This window comes from Mus pahari, chromosome 3 (assembly GCF_900095145.1).
Source record: "Mus pahari chromosome 3, PAHARI_EIJ_v1.1, whole genome shotgun sequence".
Classification (NCBI taxonomy): Eukaryota; Metazoa; Chordata; class Mammalia; order Rodentia; family Muridae; genus Mus; species Mus pahari.
The window spans coordinates 1,393,629-1,418,245 of NC_034592.1; the positions used below are offsets into that span (position 1 = coordinate 1,393,629).

Below are 24,617 nucleotides of genomic sequence, written 5' to 3' on the forward strand. Positions count from 1 at the left end.
GAAGGAGCATACAGCTGCCTTTAAAGAGCAATCCTGTGACTGTCATCCAGCACTGCACACATTACATACCACATGCTGACAGCATGACAGCATGAAAATTCCTTTTCTATGTACTTGTAAGTGAGAATTCTGTGTGTATATGCTATATATATGTGTGTGTGTGTGTGTGTGTGTGTGGTTATACGCATATATACATATATATGTATATATGTATATATGTGGATATATGCATATACACGTATGTACTTGTGGGCAGGGAGTTCTTGTGGAGGTCACAGGAGAATATTCAGAAATCAGTTTTTGACTTCTATTGTGAGATTAGGTCATCAGATTCAGATCTCCAGGCTTGCCGAAGCCAAGATATCTCACCTACCCAACCTATTCATGATATAACCTCCAGTCTATGGCGTCTTCCTCCTCCTCTCTGCTCTTCTGCCCCTGTCTTCCTCTCCCCCTTGCTCTTCGTTTTCATAGGACTGAGGATTAAACCCAGTGTCTCTTGTAATCTCCAGCCCTTAAAGACCCTGGTTGGCTTTTTATGTGTTGAATAAATCACATTGAGCACTCTATAATTCTGACACAATTGCAAAAATCTATACTCCATAGAGCACCAAGGAGTGAATAAACCAAAGAATATTCTCCTATGGTCAATTTCTTTCACTCAAATCAATTTTTCCATTGGCAGCAAATTTATAAGGCAGTGTTACTTTATTTTTTACTGTATTAGTTCCTTGATACACCGATGAGAAATGAGAGGGACTTCAATATTGTCCAGGTGATTGATATTTTCTATAATATGCTATTCAGAAATTAATATGTAAGAATTAAAGGTTTTAATCTTAATTTGATAGGCTTTATTGAATATTAATTTCACAATAACTCACTTTTTACTGTCAAATTTTAAGGAATATTTTGCTAAGACTTTCCAAGGAGAAACTGATATTTGAGTCATTCCCAAAGGTTTCAGATTCATTATTACCGCTGCTAATGACTAATGACTTCAACTTTGGAGACCTGCATGACAGCTGCATCCCTCATCCTTTATGAATAATTCCACAGCTCTTCATTCTTCTCTAATGGACTCAGAAAGGCTCATTGTCTCTCTGACAGTATGGTGGGATACTGAGATTTATAGTGGCAAAAGTGTAGGAACTACATAAGAAATCATTTCCTTGGTGACCTTTCCAGTCTACAAATGGAGAACCACATTTTTGATGTATCTAATTGTGCACGAGATATGAATGTAACAGCCCCTTTCCTCTTCCATATCTTAACCTTTTGCTAATGGAAGAGAGGAGACTGACTCCTCTCCTCCCAAGGGTAATTGTCAACATTTTCTAGTGATATTCAACACTGACAACCACTTTCTAGAGAACCATTATGGCCCCCTAGAGTCAAGTGGTATGATACCTTGAGGGCTTGTCTTGGAAAACTAAAAATCAAAATCTGTATTGAAAAAGACAATCATTGCTAGGTTTTATTATTACTCCAGAAGTCTGAATTTCCAGTAAGAGACAGGGAGAGGCAAGGCAAGCTCTTCCACACTCAAGTGGGCCCTAGAAAATGGTATAACAAATAGGTGTAATTGAAAGTAGAGATTTAGCATTGGCTGCCTAAGCATTGGTAACACAGGAGGGCCATCCGTGAGTGTCATTAACCACAGTGTCCTGAGTGCTAATTATACTATATCAAATGCTATCTAAATGTGGGGGTTTTCGGTTGTTCTTTTTGTTGTTTGTTTGTTTTTACCTCCAAATAGTCTTTACTGCAGTCATTGTGGCTCTCCAGGCTCAAGGCTCCAAAGATCAATGTTATCAAGAAGCCAGGACTGGCTACAATATTCCAGACACAATCTCTTCCTGGGGGGTAGTTTCCAGGGTATCCCGGAGATGTAATAGAACCATAATTACCAGTCAGTATGCCACCACACTCTGAAAGAAGAGACAAGATTACTAAATTCATATGTGGGCTAAAGTCACATGATTCTCACAGGCTCTGTGGTCAGAAGGCAAGCTTCATTAATGTGACTATGAAAAATTTAAGGTATCTCATAAATTACACAGTACTTCAAGCTGCCCAGTTTCATGTCCATAAAGTTAGTAAAGCAAGTCACCCATGTAGGAAGTCTATGCCTCAGAACATCATAGAGTTGATGTGATTTAAGACTCAGAGCTGACCCTTCTGAGACATAAATAATTGGAGAACAGATTCAGTATCTTACCCTTAGAAGATTAGTTTTTATATTGCAACTTTAAAAATAATAATAAAAAAGAAAACCTGAAACTTCTGTGAGCCCCTATATCTTTCAATAATACAGAAAATTTTATACTTTAAAATAGTTAAGGAACACATATAAATGTCTTTCTTCCTTTCTTCCTTCCTTTCTTTCTTCCTTCCTTTCTTTCTTTCTTTCTTTCTTTCTTTCTTTCTTTCTTTCTTTCCTTTTTTTTTTTTTTTTTTGGTTTAAGAAAGGGCTTCTTTGTGTAGCCCTGGTTGTCATGGAACTCACTCTGTAGACCAGGCTGGCCTCAAACTAAGAAATTCGCCGGGCAGTGGTGGCATACGCCTTTAATCCCAGCACTTGGGAGGCAGAGGCAGGTGGATTTCTGAGTTCGAGGCCAGCCTGGTCTACAAAGTGAGTTCCAGGACAGCCAGGACTGTACAGAGAAACCCTGTCTTGAAAAACCAAAAAAAAAAAAAAAAAAGAAATTCGCCTGCCTCTGCCTCCCAGGTGCTGGGATTAAAGGCATGCACCACTATTTCTTTTAAGAAAGTTTTTCTTATGCTATAATAAATTATTAAACTTATATAAATTATATAATTACAAAATAGTCTTATAACATATACATCATACATAAATTTTATAACATTAAAAACTATAAAATAAGTATGTTGTTCTTTGTATAAGTAAATGTACATGGTGATTAAGCCACTGTACCAGGAATGAAGCAAGTGCGGCACTGAACTGGGCCCCAGTGCTTCCAGATGCTAGGCCTGGCGTTTCCAGATGCCAGTCCCAGCACACTATACAACTCCTTATGTGGCTGAACAGTGGCTAGAAATGTCTACAAGAACTGTTTCCCTTCAATATTCACATTTATTTAGTGGGGAATTTTGTTGTGATTTTTAAGAAATTTTACAGTAGAATCAAAAAGAAGAAACACCAACTAATCAAGACTTTGTTAAATATACCTTAAGAAAGAAAGAAACTAAGATGACATTTTAAATATGTTTGATATTCATATAACTACACACACTAAGCCAAAGTTTTTGTTACCAAAGGAAAACCCAAAACAATTAGTTTCATGGTTTTCATTGAACCTAGCCGGGAACATCCAAGATCAGAGAGAACTGCATTTTTAAAACTTAACTTAAAAGTCTATTATCAGTATAAAGCTTTTAATTTATAAAATAATATAATGAATATAAAATTTTAAAAATCAAATGTTAATGTAATGTCTAAGTTATCATCCATAATATAGAAAATTTCAAAAAAGAAGAGTAATATGAAAAGAGAATACACTGAAAAGATCCCATCATCTTTTGCACACATAGAAAGATGTCCAGCATCTCTGCTACCACTGAGATAAGGTTTCTTGACTCTCGAAGTCAAAAGAGTCCAGAATGTTAAAAACAAACTATTAGGCTGGCTGTGAGGTAGTCAGTGTCCCACACTGTTATAAAAACACAGGATGTTATGAACACTGCAGAAGAAATATAACACATAAAATAGTAGAGCCTTATGCACGCTGTTGACAAAAAAATCCCAAAGGCACAATGGGAAAGTTGGAATAAGACTAACATGCAAGGTATTTGTTGCCATAAAATTTAGAATTCCAAAAAGGTAGAGGAAACAGGTCAAGTGCCCATCAATACATGGTTTAACAGGCCAGGACATATTTATGTAATACTGTGCTCTGTTCAAGCTTTGATGCAGTCTCCAGGCCCCGGGAGGAAAGTAAACACCTCCGCATAGGGAATACCGCTTCTTATCTGAGAAGGGAAAATATTCGCCTACATGATTATTGGCGGTATAAGTGTAAAGCTAATTTTATAAGCCATCTACTTATAGCAGATAGCAGGATAGAAGAGTCAGGAATGGAAACTAGACATTTTAAAAATGCATAATGTTCTTAAGAAGGCCTTAGCACTGTGCATACATCTTATACAATTATAAAATGGCATGTATTAACCAATTTAAGAGTGACTCTCTAAAATCACAAATAAAAGGAAATAATTTCACTGAACTGAAAAGTTAAACATGAATACTGAAAACATGTGTCTTTAAAACCTTGTGATCCTGCTCAAAACAATATCCCTTTAGTTGTATCTATTACTTAGATGGGGCCATGCTATACAGATTTGGGACTTGTGATCTTCTTGCCCTCCACTTTCTGAGTGCTGGGACTATAGACGTGTACTGATGTGTCCCATGCTAATGTATATAAAGTATATAACATCAGCAACAAAACATTAAGTAGTTTTCAATTATATTATTAGTGATAATATTGCCATTGATCTTAGGAAAATTTGTAGGATCAAATCCAGAAGTGATACTGTACACTAATGGGAATCATGGTTTTTGTGCAGGAGAAAAGAGCCATAAATGTCAAGGAAAAATAAACCTTAACTTCTTAATAATAACATTATTAAGCTCCCTTAATAATAATATTAAAAAGATGCTTTCTACTTCTGTTCAGAGACCCAGCGACAGAAATCAATTGTATCACCCAGATGTAGGAGTTAAAGTCTGTTTCCCATAGAAGAATGACAGCTCTTTCTGGAAGCAGCTATTTGCACTGCCGAAGCCATCAAAATGTGGAAGGGCCTGGAACATCCTTTCAAACCAGAAAGCAAATCAACATTCAGAAGTAACTGGAGTCTGTTCAAACAGACTCAGAAACTAAGTAGAAAGAAGAAAAAAAAACACGAAAAAAGAACATTTTTAAACAATCTAAAATATCTTTTAAAATGTCAGCTCTTAATGGAAAACACAGCCCTTTAAGTCAGCATGAATGAAGTTCATATGAACTCACAGACTCAAGCAGCATGCACGAGGCCTGCTCAGGTCTGCACCAGGTCCTCTGTGGCAGTCTAAGGGGATTCCTGAGTATACAAGTGAGTGGGTCTCTGATGTTTGTATTCTCTTGGGATCTTTTCCTTCTGTTGGTCTACATTGTATGACCTCGATGTGGTTGTTTTGTTTTATCTCATTATATTTTATTTTGTTAAAAAATAAAACTTGATTCTAATCTTCAAAAAAAGCCAGATCTTATCAAGTTTATTAATTTATGAAAAACAAAAAAAAATGAAATTAATCATTTTTGAAGACTCCCAGGGAAACAAGTCATTAACTCAAATACCAATAGAAAAGGGAACAAATTAAAAATGGATCACGCATTTCCTCTCTCCTAGTCTGCTTCCTGTTCCTCTCATAAAAACTGAGCAAGAGCAACCAAGGGACAGATTGGATTTATTTGGCTTGCAGGTGACAGGTGAGAGTCATCATAAAGGAGACCAAGGAACTCAAAGCAGGAAACTGAAGGCAGGAAATGAAACATCAGAGACCCAGGAGGAGTGTTGCTTTCTGGCTTGCTCTCCATGACTTGCTCGGCCAGACTTTTTACCCAAATAGGATGATCTGCCTAGGAGTGGTACCACCCACAGTAGGAGAGGCCGTCGATGCTTCCTCAATTACCAATTAAGAAAATGCCCCATTTCAGCATAAGTAGTCTGTGGGTATAGAGGCAACTCTGAATGGGGAGGTTCCTCAACTGAGGGTCCTTTTCCAGGTGATTCAAGTTTTCATCAAATTGACACATCCTCTAGGATCTACCTGTAAGTAAATACCTGATGTAGTGAATGTATAAGCCTTTTGATTATGTGAGATGATAGACAGACAAATGATAGATAGATGATAGTAGATAGATAGATAGATAGATAGATAGATAGATAGATAGATAGATAGATAATAGTAAATGATACACTTGTACTCTCATTTTGTGGGTTCCTATGAATCTAAGAGCTGCTAAAAAAAAAAAAAAAAAGCCACTGCAGAAAGCACAAAAGGGATGCTTTGGAATGAGAAGATCACCAATCTGATCAATCCAGAAATATTAATAGAGAAAAAAATTATATGATGTGCTACCAAAAGTGGATACCTTGGCAAGAAAGAAAAAAATAACTTAATGGACCTTTTGATCCAAGTCCCAGTTTACAACATGATAAAGGGCACATGAGATGTAAACAGTACAACCCAGAAGGGTGGATGATGTGTAGAGCACATACCTAGTTTCTTTAACAAATGAATTTCAACAATGCTTAGTTCTTGGCGTTAGAATAATTGCTTATTGTTACTTTGTGGGGTCTTAAAGAGCAAATAACACTGTTCTGTGCTCTTTGAGCAGTGGAAAAGCTTATGAGCTGAATCCTGTGCTTATTCTGGAAAACTTCCCATGTGTAACTTCAGATGGTACAGAAGTAAACAAGGGAGACAGTAATACTTTTGCCAGCTAGATGGTACAGAAGTAAACAAGGGAGACAGTAATACTTTTGCCAGCTTAAGTCAACAAAACCCCAGAATTTGAAGCTTCTCAAGTATTCAAAATTGCAGAGCAACATACTATGTAAGCAAGCAGTTGCATGGAGACAGCACCAAATATTTTTGTAGGAGTATCCCAGATATTCACAGGAACCTTTAACTGTTGATACATAGAGGAAGATTACAGAAAAACTAATGGAGACCACCTCGAGGTCTGGAGCCAGGGAATGCCAAGCTTGAAGGGAATGAATAACCTTGCTGTTATCACAGACCCAGTCAGAAGGGTAAGAGTTCTGTGAAAATTCTGAAAAGAACTGAAGGTTCAGAAAAACCTGTGCTAGAATGGTAAGAACCATGTTCCCATGTTCTTAGGAATCATGCAACTTTGACACACCCTTCTCAGTTGATCAGTTGGATCAAAGCAATCCATCAGTAATGTAACTCCCTGTTAATACGAAGCTGTTTTGAGAATACAACCAAGAGACCTTATAACAGGTTATCTGTGATTCTCTGTTCATGATACAAATTCATTAAGCCCAAGTTGGAAAAAGTAAACAATAATAAACAAAAGAGTCACTCTGAGCAAAGCCAGAAATACTGTAATACCGGGGCTCCCAAACAAGGACTCCATAGTAACTGTAATGAGACTTAGAGGGGAAATTTGACAAAAAATAAAATCCATATGATAGATATGATATTAGCTGTTATATCAATGACAATCAAGCTACAATTCATAGAACCACAGAGGTTAGGAATAGAGTAAGGGACTAGGGTGGACAGATACATCTCCCTACAAAAGGAAAATAAAGTAGATAGTTCTAGATAGTTGATGGGAGGGACAGAGGCTGGAACAGGAAGAGCAAATGAGAGGAGGATGGGGAGGGAATACAAGGAGAAACAGCTAAAATTAAGGCTTTTCAAGGAGTAGTATAGAAGCCTCGTACAGTAGAAGATTACACACACATGCACACACACACGAAGGAGATCTAAATGAAATCAAGTAATGGAGTGAAGAGAGTCCCAGCTGAGCATCTCTTTGTCACCAAAGGAAGCCTGTAGTAGCAAGATTCTGTTACATCTAATTGAGTTGAAGTTCAAAGGTCCCATGGGAATCCCAAACACTCCCAAACAAGACCCCATTGTTAGAGACAACACCTACACAACAAATTGAACAGGAAGAAGTTGAGTTGGTGCTTACATAGAGCCCTCACCCCTATGTTCAGTCATCTTTGGTACAGAAAGGCACTGTACACACTACCAAAAGAGAAATGTAAATGTCAACCTGGCCACAAAAGCTTTGACCTACAACGGTGTCCTGCCTGCTAGGACAATGGTGGCACCAAGCGTATAGTCAACCGTTAACCGATTTCACTTAAAGTTAAGAGAATAGTTCTTATGCATCCTCATTGTACCCTGAACAAAAAGGGACAAGAAATGTTCAAAATAATTAGGAAAGGAAAATTAAATAAAATATATTAAGCAAAGTTGCTGAACAAAATGAATAAAGTCTATACTCATAGTTTAATACTCAGAGCCATCCTCTCCTCAGTGGACAACAGTGTCTTAAGTCTCTGGAGAAATGACATATCTGCACAGCACGACCTACCAAATTGACTAAGTTGTCATATATAGACAGCCACGTCCAATTATTACAAAATACATGTTTTTTTCTCACTACATGAGAAACATAAATTCAGATAGGAAAGTATATCAAACTGAATACTAGTAAAAACACACATTTGAACCTATGGATGAAAATAAAATAGAGTGAAACGCTTCACTTCAGTGCATACATTAAAAGGTGTTTTGTTGCATGTGTGTATGTCACGTGCATGCGTGTATGTGTATGCGGAGGCTGGGGGATGGCTTCAGCTGCCTTTCTTAATCTCACACCACCTTACAGAAGGAGGTGAGGCGTCTCACTTGAACCTGGAGTTGGTGGCTTTTCATAGGCTAGCGACCCAGCTCACTGGGCACACAGGCAGCTTGTGGCTCTGGCCCAGCTTGTGTACAGGTCCTTAGACCTCTAGGAGTATGTGGAAAGCACAATTGAACTTGGTGAAGGATTCAAAACCAAAAGAGAAAAAAATAACATGAAGTTGACTGAGATAAGGACAGATCTGGGAGGAATTAGGGGGAAGAGAGGGAGTAAATGCAATCAACATAAGTTGTATTAAGCTCTGAAACAATCAATACAAATAGTATATTTAAACAATCCCCCCAAATCCAAACATGTCATAACATCATGAACATTCCGCTTGCTCTTCATTTCCTACTTACCCGGTAGCTTCGCCTCCCACCGTGCAGTAAAGCCTCTCCCAGGTTTTATGTATTCAGAGTAGAGATGGAAATAGAGAGAGTTGGCACTGCTGTGGACCCCCTGGGGGGCCGTGGATCCACAGTATCTACCAAGTGGGAAATCTGCGGAGGAGGCTCCATCGTGAATCTGAAGGTATTCCCGGGGACAATTGCTTGCTGATTCTAAATCAAAAAACGTGAAGGTGGTGTGCAGAACCTGGAAGAACATAAAAGCACTTCCATGATAATGGGGAAGCATTAGCTAGCACACAAAGAGAGACAGCCATCAATCTGTATTTGCTCACCAACATGGACAGTAATTCTACTTTAAAATCATTCAATCCAAACTATAATTCATAGAGGAATATGAAAAAGTCTCTGGGGACTTTTAGAAATGCTATTTATCTTAATGGAAAAAATTCAATTTTCTACTTGAATTTTAAATGGAGATCAAATAAATGTTAATAGTTGTTTATGTTTTCCATTATACCTTATGTCAAAAAGACTATGTAAAATTGTATCACCAAAAAAAAAAAAAAGATAAATTTTCTTTAAAATGGTAATACACATATAAAGATTTTTCACAGAATCTTTCCCTTGGAAAAATAAAATTTCAATGTCAGGAAATAGAATTCACTAGAACTAAATGGAAGGAAGGAAATTCACACAACATACCCAGTGGGAAACTTTTTTTTTGGAATTTATTCACAAGAGAATAAATTATGTAATGACCAAGCTACAACTGGTTGTCCTTCTTTACAGGAAATAATATTTTTGACTCTTGCACAATGTCCTCTATAACATTAGTTTGCTAGGAAAAGTTAAGATTTCAAGGGAAAAAATCTTAACTATTTTCCCGTTGAAACTTTAACTATTCAGGCATACTCCTTTAAGTCTGAGAATCGCTTGGAAAACAAGAACTTTAGAAATCTGAACATTCAGGAACCATGAAAAGAATCATGAGCTCAGATCTTAATGTTAGGTGTTCAGTTAGTGGCTCAGAGTCATGAACTTTGGAGTCAGTTGTCTTGAGGTTAAATTTCTTAAAAACCACATGCCATTTAAAAAACACACATATCTGGACAAATGTTTCAAACAATTTAGGCTCCATTTATACACACATTAAAAAATAATTCTTAACTTGAGTTTAAAGTATACTGAAGTATATGAAGCATATGGTGCCTGGCACAGAGTGGATACTACATAGGAAGTCATCTTAATATCAGTTGCCCCCACTTCATGACAACTCACTAGGGTCAGTGATCATCGTCAAATACTACATTTGCAGCACCAGCATGGTTTAACAGATTTACTACGGGCCTAGCTAGAAAACCAATGTTGGGAATCCTTCATTAACTGCAATAAGAGGTGGCTGAGATGGCTAGGCAAGGGGTGGGGAGGAGAGAGAGAGAGAGACTCTAGAACCAAACTTGATTTTGAAAATTCATCCGTTCCTCTTATCAGCTAGGTAGTATTAAAAGATTAAAAACTCCAACCCTTCTCTTACTTTCTGTTATCTCAACTATAAAATAAATATGTTGATAAATATGTTGTTTATTTCAAAGAGTTTGTATGGAGTTAGAGAAAGATAAACAAAGTATATAGCACAAAGCCCAACACATAGAAAGTACCTAATATGTGACAGTGGAACTCTCATGCATACTTTCTATGAGTGTATACACATGCACATACATGTCATATGTATCATAGTTTTGAATGTATGAGTGAGATCTGCTCATAGACAAGAGTTACTATGTTTACCTTTTCCTCATCGGTTCTGATAATCCAGAAACAGTTCAGATTGTGGACATCCGTATCATTTGGGCTCTGGTAGGCAAAGGTTCCTTGTGTCCCTGAGAGGATACCTCCACAAGCTGCAAAAGTAAAAAAGATGAATTGTGGTTTTCATAGATTATTGAAGGGAAGAGACCAGGCTCCTCCAGCCCACACTTTCCTCTTCTCCTGTCCCTTTGTGCTGACATGAAGCCTCCTCCCTCCTTTCTGCATCCACAGTCCATTTCACTCCCAACACATTTCCTCCAAACTTCAATCGATTCCTTCATCCTCCTTGGCCACTGCCATGATGGACCAGGCTTTACCCCACATGAGTCAGTCACAGCATCAGTTCTGCCATTTAATGCCACTTTCCCCTGCCCCACAGTAGTCTCAGTTCCTTGACTACATGGGGAGCAGATAAGTAGAGGCAGTGTTTTCTGCTTTTATATTCTATCATTGTCCTAAGCATGTGCTAAGACGTCAATCAATGCACTGATCTGAAAACAGGAGTAAGAAGAGAGCTTGCATCTGGTAGAGTAGACTTGGATGAAGAGTTGAGTGTGGTGTCTAAGGAACAGATGCATCTGGCTGGAAAATGAGAAAGGAATTTAACCTGACTGAAGTGTGAATATTTCTATGAAACTAGAGAAATACATAGTGATATGGATAGAATGAAGGCTGCTCATGGACAATAAATGACAGTCTATACCTTGATTAACCAGGCAAAGTACCAGTAAGTGGGAGAATGATGAGTTAGGGTCCTATGAACCCTAGATGCCTGCCATGAAGAAGGCAGCCCTCTAGGAAAACTGAAATGCAAATTCCTGAGTAGATGGTACATTGTGAAAGAATATAAAGAACATGGAAAATATTCACAATATTTTTGAAGAAAAATGTTTTCCTGTTGAAAATGAGGTTTACAAATACCACTTTGTGGATTCTATGCTATTTCTGCAAGGAGAAATCTACTTATCAGCATGTAAACTGGTGAAGAAATCAGGTTACATTGTCCCACACACAAAAGGCCTATTGGAGGATGATGCCCCTAAGCTGGGAGTATCTGTGGTTGAAGGAATGTCTTCCATACCTGCTTGGGGAGTCTGACAGTAATAGCCAGTCCAGGAGCTCGTGCAGTCGCAGGTGAAGCCATTGACACCATCAATACAGGTGCCCCCATTCAGACAGGGGTTGCTCACACACTCATTAATGTTTTCTGTACAGTTCTGTCCAAACCAGCCTGAGTCACACTTACAGAAATAACTTGATACTGTTTCCTAAGAAGAAAAGAAAACACTGTACTACGAATCAAATGGACAGAAAATATAAAGAACCAACCCAAATCATGAAAAGAAGTGACAACATAAGGTATATATTTTACAGGAATTGCACTATACTATGTATTTTCCAGTTGACAAAATCATTAATTACTGAGTATAATTAGTCATATTTATTTCCATAAAACTATAGGTTTTGCTTACTAGTTTGAAAATCATTGATTAAAAACAAATAAAAACAAAACAAAACAAAACAAAACAAAACCTAAATGGGGGCCAAAGATAGAGCTCAGATTTTGAAGGACTTGCTGCATTTTAGAGGACCAGGATGTAGAACCCAGCACCCATATCTGACAGCTTGCAACTGCCTATAATTCTGGTTGTATGATACCTGACACTCTCTTAACTCAGCAGGAATCGCCATACAGATGGTGTACACAAGTCCATGCAAGGACACACACATACAAAACTATAAATCAATCTTGTAAAAAATCAATTGATTGGCTTATTGGTTTTCCTGGGAACTAAAATTACTACCACTCTCTAATCTGAGAATCAGAGACCTTAACATAAAGCTTTAAACTTGTGGATGGGTGCTGGTGATACATGCCTTTAATCCCAGAGCTCAGAGGGCAGGGGTTTGTGGATCTTTGAGTTTGAGGCCAACTTGGTCAGACAGACAGAGAGAGACAGAGAGACAGAGACACAGAGACAGAGAGAACCTCCCCCAAACAAAACAAGCAAAAAAAAAAAAAAAAACACCTAACTTAAGAAACATAAAATAAAATGGCGAATCTATGATTGATTGATTGCAAGTTTTTAATCTCCCTAAGAGGAATTAGACTCACAATGCACTGTCCATTTACACATGGGTGTCTTGAGCACATATTACTGAGGCGTACACATCCATTAGACCCATAACCATTTCCTGTATATCCCGGAGGACAGGTGCAGACAGGCAAGAAGGACCCTGTTCAGAAATAAAAATGGACGTGTAAGTGTAGGTATTCTTGCTTCAGAGGCAGTCATGAAACTCAATTCTAGTATCCAGATAAGAATCCACCAACTTCACGTGCATTTTCTCCTATGGGCAGCCAAGACAAAGCAAGAGGAGAAATGATTAGAATTTCTGTTTTCCCCCATTTTACTGCAAAACAAAGTATTAGATGCTTCTCATTTCTTATGTAAGTTTGCAATCATGCTCTCATGTTGTGACAGATGATCTAAGGTTATGTACAAGTAAGAAGGAAATATGAAATGAAAAATGGCACTTCTTTATCAGAAAGGATCTTTAGTACAGAATAAAAGTTTTATGGCAACAGCATCTGTTTCAAGTAATTATATCTGTGTCTACATGTGCAGGGATTGCTCGGTCCTATCAACAGCCCTATGAACAGATATTGCAAGCAATATAGACCTGTGTCTACACATACACAGGGAGGTTGCTCAATCCTCCCCATAATCCTATAAATAGATTCTGCTATAAATATTTACACCTTTACAGATAAAAACCAAGCACATGCAGATTGTACTGCCCGGGGAGATGCAGTTAGAATGTGAAAATTCAAGAGAAACTTTATGGCGTGGCACCAGGGATAGCACAGGATTAGCACTAAACAGGCAGGTCTCATGTTCCAGACACATGTAAGTGCAGATTTCACCTATGTACAATTCCACTGAAAAAATGAGTTTGAGGCATTCGAGGGAATTTTGTGATGAAACTACAGATTAAAATAATACAGTAACACAATAAACAAAATAGAAACATCAATGCTTCTTTAATGTTTTATTCTATGCTCTTCACTTCCATGTTACAAAATTCAAGGAAAGACCAAATAAGTGGTTGGAGAAAGAAGTTGGTCAATTTTTAAAAATGGTTGAATATTCTAGAATCATTAAAAATTATGAGTGAGTTAGAAGCTGAAAATAATACTAAAACATCCAGGATTTTCAGTTTTATTCTATAATGCCTAGAACAAGTACCTCCTTTAATATTTTAGGAATTTCCACTAAATACAACATCCAGAGATTTTCAGATTCCCTAATTGCTGAAGGTCACACATCACTGCAGAAATACATTACTCTTCTCACTATAAAAGAGCTGGAATAATGCATGAAAATTAATATGATGATGAATGTAAACACCTTCCTCCACCAGCAAATTTGATGAAAATGCATACAAAATCTCACTGAAGAATTCAATTGGAATAAATTATTTGACAGGACAAACTTGCAGCATAAATGGATAGTGGTGGCTTTATGTCCTCCGGTCATAGTGCTTGCAAGATTTGAAAGTAAGACATACAGGAATCTTTCCTCCATAAAGGAGTATATAAAATTGCATTCTTATCTATCTCTTTTTTAAAGTATTTACTGAAGGTAAATGGTGTAAGGAGACTCAGACCAGCTACACTTTGCCTGGATATCTGCTGCCATTCCTCAGGCAAGGTCACAGGCTGCCATGATGATCGCTAAAGAACATGAAATGCTGCTTCACACCGTGTAATATACGACCAGCTCCTGTCCATAAAATGTAACTATGTTCATAACTATCTGTTTCACTTTGGTCTCTCAAGGTGACTCGTGCTACCACTGCCCAGAGTTCCCAAGGGAGAGGTGCAGTGTAGAGGCATGGGATGTCTTGACCATCATCAGATAGGGGGCATATGATGAGACCAAGGGAGAAATCAAATGGGATTTGAGGAACCTGAGGAATGCTGCTCTTGACCACATCACTGCTCTGTTAGAAGCTTCCTGAGCATTTGGTCACTCATATGTGTGTGATCTATGTATGCATACACCTGTGCACATGTATATATTCCCATCTACGTATGCACAGTAAGGATGTATTAATAAAAATAAAAATTTGGAACATCAAGGAATGTGTTGTGTTATTTAATGGAGGAGGTAACCACTTGGATTGAAATCATCTAGGTTTCCTTTGATACATAAAAGACGAATAAATTCCAAGACTGTCAAAGACCCTGATGTATCAGGGGAAGTGTAAGAGGAACATGCCTAGATGATCTGTGAAGAGTCCAATAGGAAAGTCCCTTCTTATCAGGGGGTTAGGGGAAGAAGAGGAGAAGGAGGAGGAAGAGGAGAAGAAGAACTTTGACTACTCTTTGGCAATAAAATTCTTCAACCTTTCTTGTGCTAAGGAAGTGTTAGTGATGACCACCCCCGCTTAAAAAAACAAACAAACAAACAGGAGCCCATCTGATGCAACTCACAGCAGGGTCTTTATTCTATTTGAGCCAGCTTGCCCCATCCCCAATGCACCACCATCAAGCAGGATGGTTTTGGTGGTGGGGAACCCCAAATGTCTATCAGGGCAAGGCTTTATAGTAAGCATCAATCAGGTGAGTGTGCAATCATCTAATTGGGAAGTTACTATGGCCTTTAACATAATTGCCTGGTGTTAAGAGTCATATCATAAACTTAAATTCTTCTTCCCTCTGCAATGGTAATCATTAGGTAGGGGGTGGGCTTATAACCTGGGAATGGGGTACAGGGTTGATGGGAGAATAACCTGGAGATGCTGGTCCTGATGAGGGTTAGCCTAGAGACTCGAGCTAGGCTCAGGGGGGTAACTTGAAAACTAATGCTAGGTACCAGCCAGACCTGAGCTCAAACTTAGGTCAGGATCTCTATAACTGAGTCTGAATTTAAAAGATTTTTGTTCTCTCACCTCTAAATAGAAATATTAGTACAAAATCCAGAGAATGACATGCTGCGAACAAAGTGTTTCAAAACACAACACAGACAGGGAGACGGTTTCCTCTGTAAAATCAAAGGTGGCAAACTCATAAGAAAGCAAATGAGCAGTGCATAGGGGACACAGAAAGCTGATGAGTAAAAATGTAAACATTATTGTTCAATAGCAACAAAAACACAGGCTTTAAAATAACTAAGAAACTAACTGTTAGCTATAAAATTGTTCAAGACAAAAACAAAAAAACAAAAAAAAAAACCTAGTAGCTGTGATTGTCAGAGCTGGGCACATACACATTGTCCGAGCTGTTGGCTGGGACTTGCAATGAGACAATTCTCAGAAAGATGTGTGGTTGCACAGATGTCCTGGAGCTTGTTTACGTGGTAACCATGGCAACTACACAGTGAGGTCACCCTGGATTCATTTGTCCTTTCTTAGAAGTAAACTTATGTTTTTCTGGCTGGATCCATGATGCCTGAAATAAATGCTAGATGTTCTCTGTTGCCAGCTGTAGCCAAATGGCACAATTCCAGTCAGTGAAACAGAAAGAAGAGTCATAAAAGAAGGTGATATGGTTTTTTTCCCTTTCTCCATTCTGTTTGCTAAAGTCATTATTGATTATTTGGCTTAATTATTATTGGAAACAACTTTTAGTCAAAGATAATCATTCAAGAATAACTACATTATTGCATTTAAACATATGTAGGTTTTTGGAATCAGGTTTTTGAGGATCAAGATAACAGTTTTGAGAGTTATGAATGGTAGATCCTGCCAATAACATGAGTACTTAGATGTCTGAGGCAGGAGGATTATATGATTTCAAAGCTACAGAGTGAGACTGTGCAACACCCCCCCTAGGGATTTCCAGAATAATTTCTCTTTTAGAATATGAAATTGTACAGAAAAGATGGTTTGAATGAAACACCCAAGGACAAACGGGGATGAGCCCTTACCTAGAACAGGAGAGGAGGAACAGGTTGCGTCTGGATGGCAGCCTCCATTATGGACTGAGCAGACGTCCAAGGGAGTGCACACTCTCCCATCACCACTGAAACCTGACCAAAGCACAGCAGAGGGTGAGAAGCAAGGTCAGGGATACGGGAGGAAGACAATGGCTGTCTATGATTTGAATCCAGGTGTACTGGATTTGTGTGTCAACTTGACACAGGGTGGAGTTATCACAGAGAAAGGAGCTTCAGTTGGGGAAGTGCCTCCATGAGATCCTTCTATAAGGCATTTTCTCAATTAGTGATCAAGGGGAAGGTCCCCTTGTGGGTGGTGCCATCCCTGGTCTGGTAGTCTTGGTTCTATAAGAAAGCAGGCTGAGCAAGCCAGGGGAAGCAAGCCAGTAAAGAACATTCCTCCATGACCTCTGCATCAGCTCCTGCTTCCTGACCTGCTTGAGTTCCAGTCCTGACTTCTTTTGGTGATGAACAGCAGTGTGAAAAGTGTAAGCTGAATAAACCCTTTCCTCCCAACCTGCTTCTTGGTCATGATGTTTGTGCAAGAATAGAAACCCCGACTAAGACACCAGGCAACCAACTCTGAAGAGCCAAGTAGACAGAGATATGAAACTCCACAAACAGAGTCAACCAGCAGGAGAGAGGACTGACATGGTTAAAAGAACTCATAAAATAGCACTGTGGCTTTGTGTGTGCACACATATGTGTGAAGATGTGTGTGTGTGTGTGTGTGTGTGTGTGTGTGCGTGCGCATTTGCAGGCTTGTGTGCACAAAGGTGTGTGCATGTACATATGTGTGTGCTTGCAAGTGTGAGGTGTCATTGAAATGGCAGGCTCTAGATTGACACACCTTAATTTTATTGGCTAATGTTTTTGGAGGTAATTTACTACAGATGTCTAATGTATCATTTTTCATTTTATTAAAATAACTGGGAGGACTTGAGGGAGAAGAAAACATTATTGGAATATATTGCATAAAAAATTATTGACCTGAGTCAGACAGTGGTGGCACACACCTTTAATCCCAGCACTTGGGAGGCAGAGGCAGGTGGATTTCTGATTTTGAGGCCAGCCTGGTCTACAGAGTGAGTTCCAGGACAGCCAAGGCTATACAGAGAAACCCTGTCTTGAAAAACCAAAATAAAAAAAAAAATTCACCCTTTGGTTTTATATATGTATATTCATTTATTTATTTTTTATGAATATATATATATATTCATTTATTGCTTAGAACTCTGTGAAGTTCTTGGAGACTAGTTTTATTTGAAGTAGAGGACAGCCAGAATGACCTCTTTCCAGAAGAAAAAGAAACTAACATGTATCAGGTTTGTAAGCCTTATCTGTGAACGGTCCACGAGTGCACATGTTAAACGAATGCACATGTATGGGCACAACAGAGTGATGGATCTAAAGATTCTCTCAGAAGCATTTCCCAGGCCTGTGTTTTCTCGCTCTTTGCTGCTGACACTGTTTTCTGTCCCTTTCTTACTTTGCTGTCCTATTGAATGCTGAATCTACACTTTAAGTTAAGCGTCCTAGACCATTTCTTTTTTTTCCTTAGAAATCATTTTGTGATTGGGTTACCTCACTCAGGATGATATTTTTCTAGTTCCATTCATTTGCCTAAGACCTTCATGAATTCATCATTTTTAATAGCTGAGTAGTACTCCATTGTGTAAATGTACCACATTTTCTGTATCCATTCCTCTGTTGAAGAACATCTGGGTTACTTTCACACTCCTGGCTATTATAAATAAGGCTGCTATGAACATAGTGGAGCATGTGTCCTTATTACATGTTGGATCTGAGTGAGGTAACCCAATCACAAAAAACACACATGATATGCACTCACTGATAAATGGACATTAGCCCAGAAGCTCTGAATACCCAAGATACAATTCACAGACAAAATGAAGGCTCAAGAAGGAAGACACAGTGTGGATACTTTAGTCCTTCTTAGAAGGGAGATCAAAATAACAATGGGAGGAGATACATAGACAAAGTTTGGAGCAGAAACTGAAGGAAAGATCATACAGAGACTGCCCCACCTGGGGATCCATCCCATATACAGTTATCAAACCAGACACTGTTGTGGATGCCAACAAATGCTTGCTGACAGAGGCCTGATATAGCTGTCTCCTGAGAAGCTCTGCCAGTGCCTGACAAATACAGAAGTGGAGGCTCATAGCCATCCATTGGATTGAGCACAGGGTTCCCAATAGAAGAGCTAGAGAAAGTACCCAAGGAGCTGAAGGGGTTTGCAACCCCATAGGAGGAACAACAATATGAACCAACCAGTACCCCCCCAGAGCTCCCAGGAAATAAACCACCAACCAAAGAGTGCACAAGGAGGAACTCAAGGCTTCAGCCGCATATGTAGCAGAGGATGGCCTTGTGGGACATCAATGAGGAGAGGCCCTTGGCTGTGTGAAGACTCGATACCCCAGTGTAAGGAAATGCCAGGACAGGGAAGTGGGAGTGGGTGGGTTAGTGAGCGGGGGAGAGGGATAGGGGGAGTTTCAGAGGGGAAATGAGGAAAGGGGATAAAATATGAAATGTAAATAGAGAAAATACCTAATAAAAATGAAAAAGAAAAAAAGAAATCATTTTAAAGTGAGCACAGATTCTATTTCAAGGGCATTGCCTTGTGATGGCATCAGGAGGCCTGTTGTAGTACCTGCTGGACAGTTGCCACAGGTGAATGATCCAGGCGTGTTCAGGCAGGGGACCAGTGGAGCCTGAGAACAGCCACCGTTGTTGATCTCACATTCATTGATATCCTGACATTGGTAGCCATTTCCTTGCCAACCTAGAAAAAAATATTGATTAAAAGATTAGTACTTGGCACTTGGTAACAACTTAACAAGGAAGAACTACAGATAGTTAAGACATACACAAAATCATTCTGGGTTGGCAACATGGCTCATTGGGAAATGATGCTTTCCATTAAGCATGATCATCTAAGTTCAATGCTTGGAACCCACTTGGTAGGAGAGAGCTAACTCCAATGTGTCCTCTGACCTCTAAAGGCATGTTATGGCATGCTTTCCCCAACCCAAATAAATAAATAAAATCAAAATGTAAAGAATAATTAAAACTGATGAATAAAATACACAAAACTATCGATTAAAAATTAAAATTTACTTTAAATGCAAAGAATCTAATTCTGGTGAAGTGATGGATAAATGGGGCTCACTTGCAGACTGTTGGTTGGATGTTAATTAAAACCAGTTTGGAATGAGATCTGGCAACATTCATTAATTTTCAAAAGTAAACTCCTTGTTAAGTAATTTTACTTCTTGAAATGTGTTCTTTGTAGATAAAACCAACATATTTCAAAATCCATTAGAAGACCTACTGAGGCATTGCTTATAGGGACAATAAAGACAGTTGTGCACCTCAAGACTCATCTACGGCATTGAATTTTGAAAGTAATTTTAGCAGTGCTCATACATCTGCACATTCATACATCTGCACACATAGAAACATTGAGAGAATTTTCTCATGCATAGTTTAAGTGTATACAACAAATTATAGAACAATATGAAGAGTTGGGGTCATACTAGCAATCTACAGGAACGACTTGCTGAAAACTGTGTCAATATTTGTGAAAGTAAAGAAAAATGAAGGATGAGATTAAAGGTGAAGAGAAATCTTTAAATATTCTATTGTAGTCAGTCATAACATTAGTATTACTCTCATGATTCATTATCATAATAATAATCATGTTTAAATATCTTCACCCTTTAGCATACGTACAATGTTGGGACTAAGTGGGGTATCCTTCATAAACTGACTTAAGGAAATGATCATGTCTGAGCATGGTTAGGTTGCGTACACAAGGAGCTGAAAGACATGCACTCCAGTCCTAACGATGCTCCAGCCCTAATGATTATCCTCACAGTAAGTTAATGATGCTCCAGCCCTAATGATGGTCCTCACAGGAAGAAGACAGAGCACTTTGCTCTGCTTTTTTATAGATATGCTTGTAGTATATAACATTTATAACAAACATATAGTGCCTTTAAGATTCAGGAAAAATAGAATGATTAAAGACAAAAATGAAAATTTTTGCTTTCAATTCTTAGTTTTGTTTCTCTTTGTTTTCTTCAAATAAGAAAGTGAAAAGGCAAGCACATACTATCCATCCTCTAATTTAAGCCATTTGTTTTATCTGATATCTACTGTTTAAGGATTGGCATCATAAATTACCTTCGAGAATTCAGCTACATGTGACTTTTGCCCCTGAGATGTAAGAGGGGAGAACTTTCTTCTCCTTAGCTTTGCTAGTTCTAAACCAACACCGTGCAAGCACCCATTAAACTACAAGTCTCTAAATACACCTCTAGGTGCACATGTGCCTTGGCTGACAGAGCCATGGCATGCATACTCTGCAGCTCACCTCAGATCCAGGGCCAGGCAGATGTGGATTTGGATCTGGCCTCGAATAAGCTTTGTGTACGTGGAGAAGTTATTTAGTCTTTCTAAGCCTCAACTTCTCCTATTTACCATGGAAATACCTCTCTTACCATGTCTAATTATGGCCTAAAGTTGGATGCTAGCACACTGTCTAGCAAATCTCCAACTCCAGAGACCTGCTCTAGCATTAAGATGCTCCTGAGTAGGACATGCAGGTAGGTTTAGGCACCTCTGGAAAAACGATCAGTGGTAGAGGAAAGTTGATTCTGGTACCTTGTCTGTGTACCAGAATCAATGCCTACCATGTGTCCCCAAGAAAGTACCTTTTGGGCAGGCCCCACAGTAGAAGGAACCTTGTGTATTGAAACACTGTGCATGTTCTGAACAAGGTGAAGGCTGAAGGCTGCATTCATCTTTGTCCTCCGTGCAGGAAATACCATTTGGCAGTGTTGTCCACCCAGCATCACAGATACAGTTAAATCTCGGCTGAAAGGAAAACAATAAAATAAATAAAGGCTATGGGGAAGAGGAGAGAAAAAGCTCTGAAAATCTCACCAAACCCCAAACTGTTTACTGTCATTCAAATGTTCATTTGCATCTGGTCAGTTGAGTGGATTCTCTTTCTCTTCCCATATGATTTAAACATTTAGACTAGACCATGGAAAAGGAACATCTTTATTTCAGGATAAAAGGATCCTATAATTTATCCCAAAGACGCCCAGGAAGGAGCAACAGTTATCAAGAGCTGCAATTACAGTCAATGGACTCAGCCAGCTATGTAGTTAAAGGGTAAACACCCAACTAGGTACAGACTTCGGACAATCATTTTCTTCTTAAAAATCTCTTCTCTCCACTCCTTCCTCGGCACTCCTACTGCTAGAAGGGACTGTTTAAAAATTAATTCAGATTAACTGAAATTCTTGTAACATCAAACTAGCCAGACTACCCTGTTAGGCATCTAGGACCCAGAGCTGAGAGGAAGACTGAAGAGCTAGATCCACAAAGTGTGCCCTTCACAGGGACTCGAGGCCCAAAAGATCCGGACCTGAGATGCTGTTGACAAAACACAGAGCCTGTAGTGTTTCCGTGTCTTGTCACTGTTAAACATACAGGCCAGGAGGCCACACCTCACAATTTTCTGAATCCAGTTTTCTGTATGGGTTATTTGCTTGTGTGTGTCCTACTAAGGAATGGAGGGGACTGCATCTCTACAGTCACTTGTAGCAGCACAGTGATGGTCCAGAACCAGCATCAGCATGAGGACCATGTAACTGGTTTCCACAAGAAGCATTGAGGGGAAGGGACCAACCTGTCCGTGATGAACTCGCTGTAAATCCTCGCAGATGCCATGCTTACAGAGCTGCTTAGAGCCCTGTTCACAGTCGTTATATTTGGATGCACACTGAGGTCCATACGTATCAGGTGTGCAGTCACATCTGTTGGTTATACAAGAGCACAAGCTCAGGGTTTGCAGTTTTAGTACCAGACTCTGTCCATTGGCATCAGTAAAAAGTATCCATCAGTGCAAACCAATACTGTTAATAATAAACCAGCCAAGCAGTTTTGTCAGCTGCAACCATAGAATAAAATCCTCAGTTCTCCTCCAAGCAGTGCACTGAGTGATCATATTATCTTTGCAAATCAATCGTCAGAGAATCATGACTCAATGTTTCATAGGACTAGAGCAATACATTCTTTTGACTTCAATCATCAAACAGTACTGTCAAAGGTAAGCCATGGGTGATGGAGTTCATCCAAGAAGGGAAAAGGGAAGATCAGCACGTTAGTTCACTGGATTCATCCTATAGTACCTGTCAAGAAGCACGGGTGACGGATGGTCTCTGCTAGGGGCCTTTCTATTACAGAGGACATATGTATTCTTTCAGGAAGAGATGTAGTTAATAGTGGGGACATTTCCTTCACAGTCATACTTTAATGCATAACAAAATATAATTATCATACGGTTCCTAAATACTAAGAGACGCACTGTCACTAGAAAATGTGTGGTAAACAAAAATCAAATAGGGAAAGTTTGTTTAGTTGTGACTTTTTAAGTTGCTGGCTTAGCTGTATTTCTGCAAAGCATAGGAAAAGGAGCTTTGTAAGGCTGAGAGATGTGGTGGGGATGAAGGACTCACAAAGGCTAAGTGTGAGCACATCCTAGAGAGTGAAAAAGCCAAGCACAGAGGTCATGATTAGACCCGAGCAGAGATTCTTCCCAAAGGGAACTGAATGCCAGTGCTAAGGCCAGAGAGGAGGACAGGACGAGGGAGGGTCTGGAGAGCATGTCTGTCTCTCATGTCCAGGACCTTGAGCTACTTCCTGAGGCTCCTGGAAAAGAATACTTGCCACAAAGTAGAAAGGTTATTGTAGCAATATGCATTCAGTACCAGGAGCTCAATGTCAAAGTGTGGGTAATAGTGCAAGAAGTGAGTTTGAAAACAATCAAGGCATGTCAGGGCTGGACCCAGAAACAATAGCTGGGGTGATACTGGGAGTCACTTTCAAGTAGAAAGAGTTCAACGTGTATTGCCAGAAATGGAGAGGACAGATAGAGAAAATCACAATCTATGTACTACCATTTAGAGCTTCCAGACTTACCAACTTAGAATATAGGGGACACAGTTAAATGTCTATCTCAGGTAAATGAATACTTGTAAAGTATGTAAGTAAGTATGTTCCATGTAGTTTATAGCACCACTATGTAATTATGGAAAAGTTATTTAATTAATAAATTATGTCTATGAGCATTCCAAGATTTCTTAACTCATTAAAACCAGGTCACGAATTAATAATAATTAGTAATTAGACTTAGATTTGATGTTCGCTCCCTATCTAATAGCTACTCACCTTTTTTCATGCTTTCCCTTATGCCCTGTTATCTCTCCTCTTCACTATCTCATTTTTACCTAGAATATTCTTCCAGGGAAGCAAATTATACTCTTTGGGATTATCATATTTTTAAGCATTTCTTATATATATTTAAGCATTTGATTCATTGCTAAATATTTACTCTGTAAGTTTGATATGTAAAACAAAACAACTCAGAACCAATTATTGCAAGTTTTTCTAAATGCATTTTCCATGCAAGGACTATTAGGGTATTTGGGAACCCCTGGGACAGAGTGATGAAAGTTTAAATCCTGAACAGATGCACTAACCATTCACCTCTGACAAGGTACTAACTCATGATGCCTCATCCAAAGGCCTTTCTCTTGAGGAAGTACTCAGAAGTATGTTTCTCTAATAGCTAAATACTTAACCACTGGAAAATTACTTTCAATGTCAGAGGAGATTGGGGTCAAGTGTCTGAGGGCAACCCTCTCTCCTTAGCTCTCACTTACTTCTTCCTAGCCATTGTCCCTTGGAGTTGAGTGGACATAAATCTTATAGTCTTTCAAACCATATGCAAAGTAGACTTCTTTCACTTACATTTAAATATTAAAGGAAGGAGAAAAGGGAGAAGAGGAGGGAGAAGAGGAGGAGGTGAAGGAGGAAAGAAGGAGGAAGAAAAACAAGAAGAACAAGAATCAGAAGAAGGAGGAGGAGAACAAGAAGAACAACAACAAGGAGGAGGAGGAGGAGAAAGAAGAGGAGGAGGAGGAAGAGGAGGAGGAAAAGGAAGAGGAGGA

At 38.9% G+C, this 24,617-nt stretch overlaps 1 protein-coding gene across 1 annotated transcript in view; it reads right to left on the reverse strand.

Moving 5' to 3' along the window:
• Window positions 1-24,617, reverse strand: part of Cubn (cubilin) — a 221,132-nt gene that overhangs the window by 185,166 nt on the left and 11,349 nt on the right. The window contains exons 7-15 of the mRNA XM_021193965.2: window positions 22,295-22,421; window positions 21,309-21,471; window positions 19,244-19,375; window positions 16,558-16,659; window positions 12,738-12,859; window positions 11,703-11,889; window positions 10,601-10,713; window positions 8,822-9,056; window positions 1,750-1,931 (exon numbers count right to left, since the gene is read on the reverse strand). Of these exons, the coding sequence (XP_021049624.1) occupies window positions 1,750-1,931; window positions 8,822-9,056; window positions 10,601-10,713; window positions 11,703-11,889; window positions 12,738-12,859; window positions 16,558-16,659; window positions 19,244-19,375; window positions 21,309-21,471; window positions 22,295-22,421 (1,363 nt within the window). The remainder of the gene's footprint in view (window positions 1-1,749; window positions 1,932-8,821; window positions 9,057-10,600; window positions 10,714-11,702; window positions 11,890-12,737; window positions 12,860-16,557; window positions 16,660-19,243; window positions 19,376-21,308; window positions 21,472-22,294; window positions 22,422-24,617) is intronic.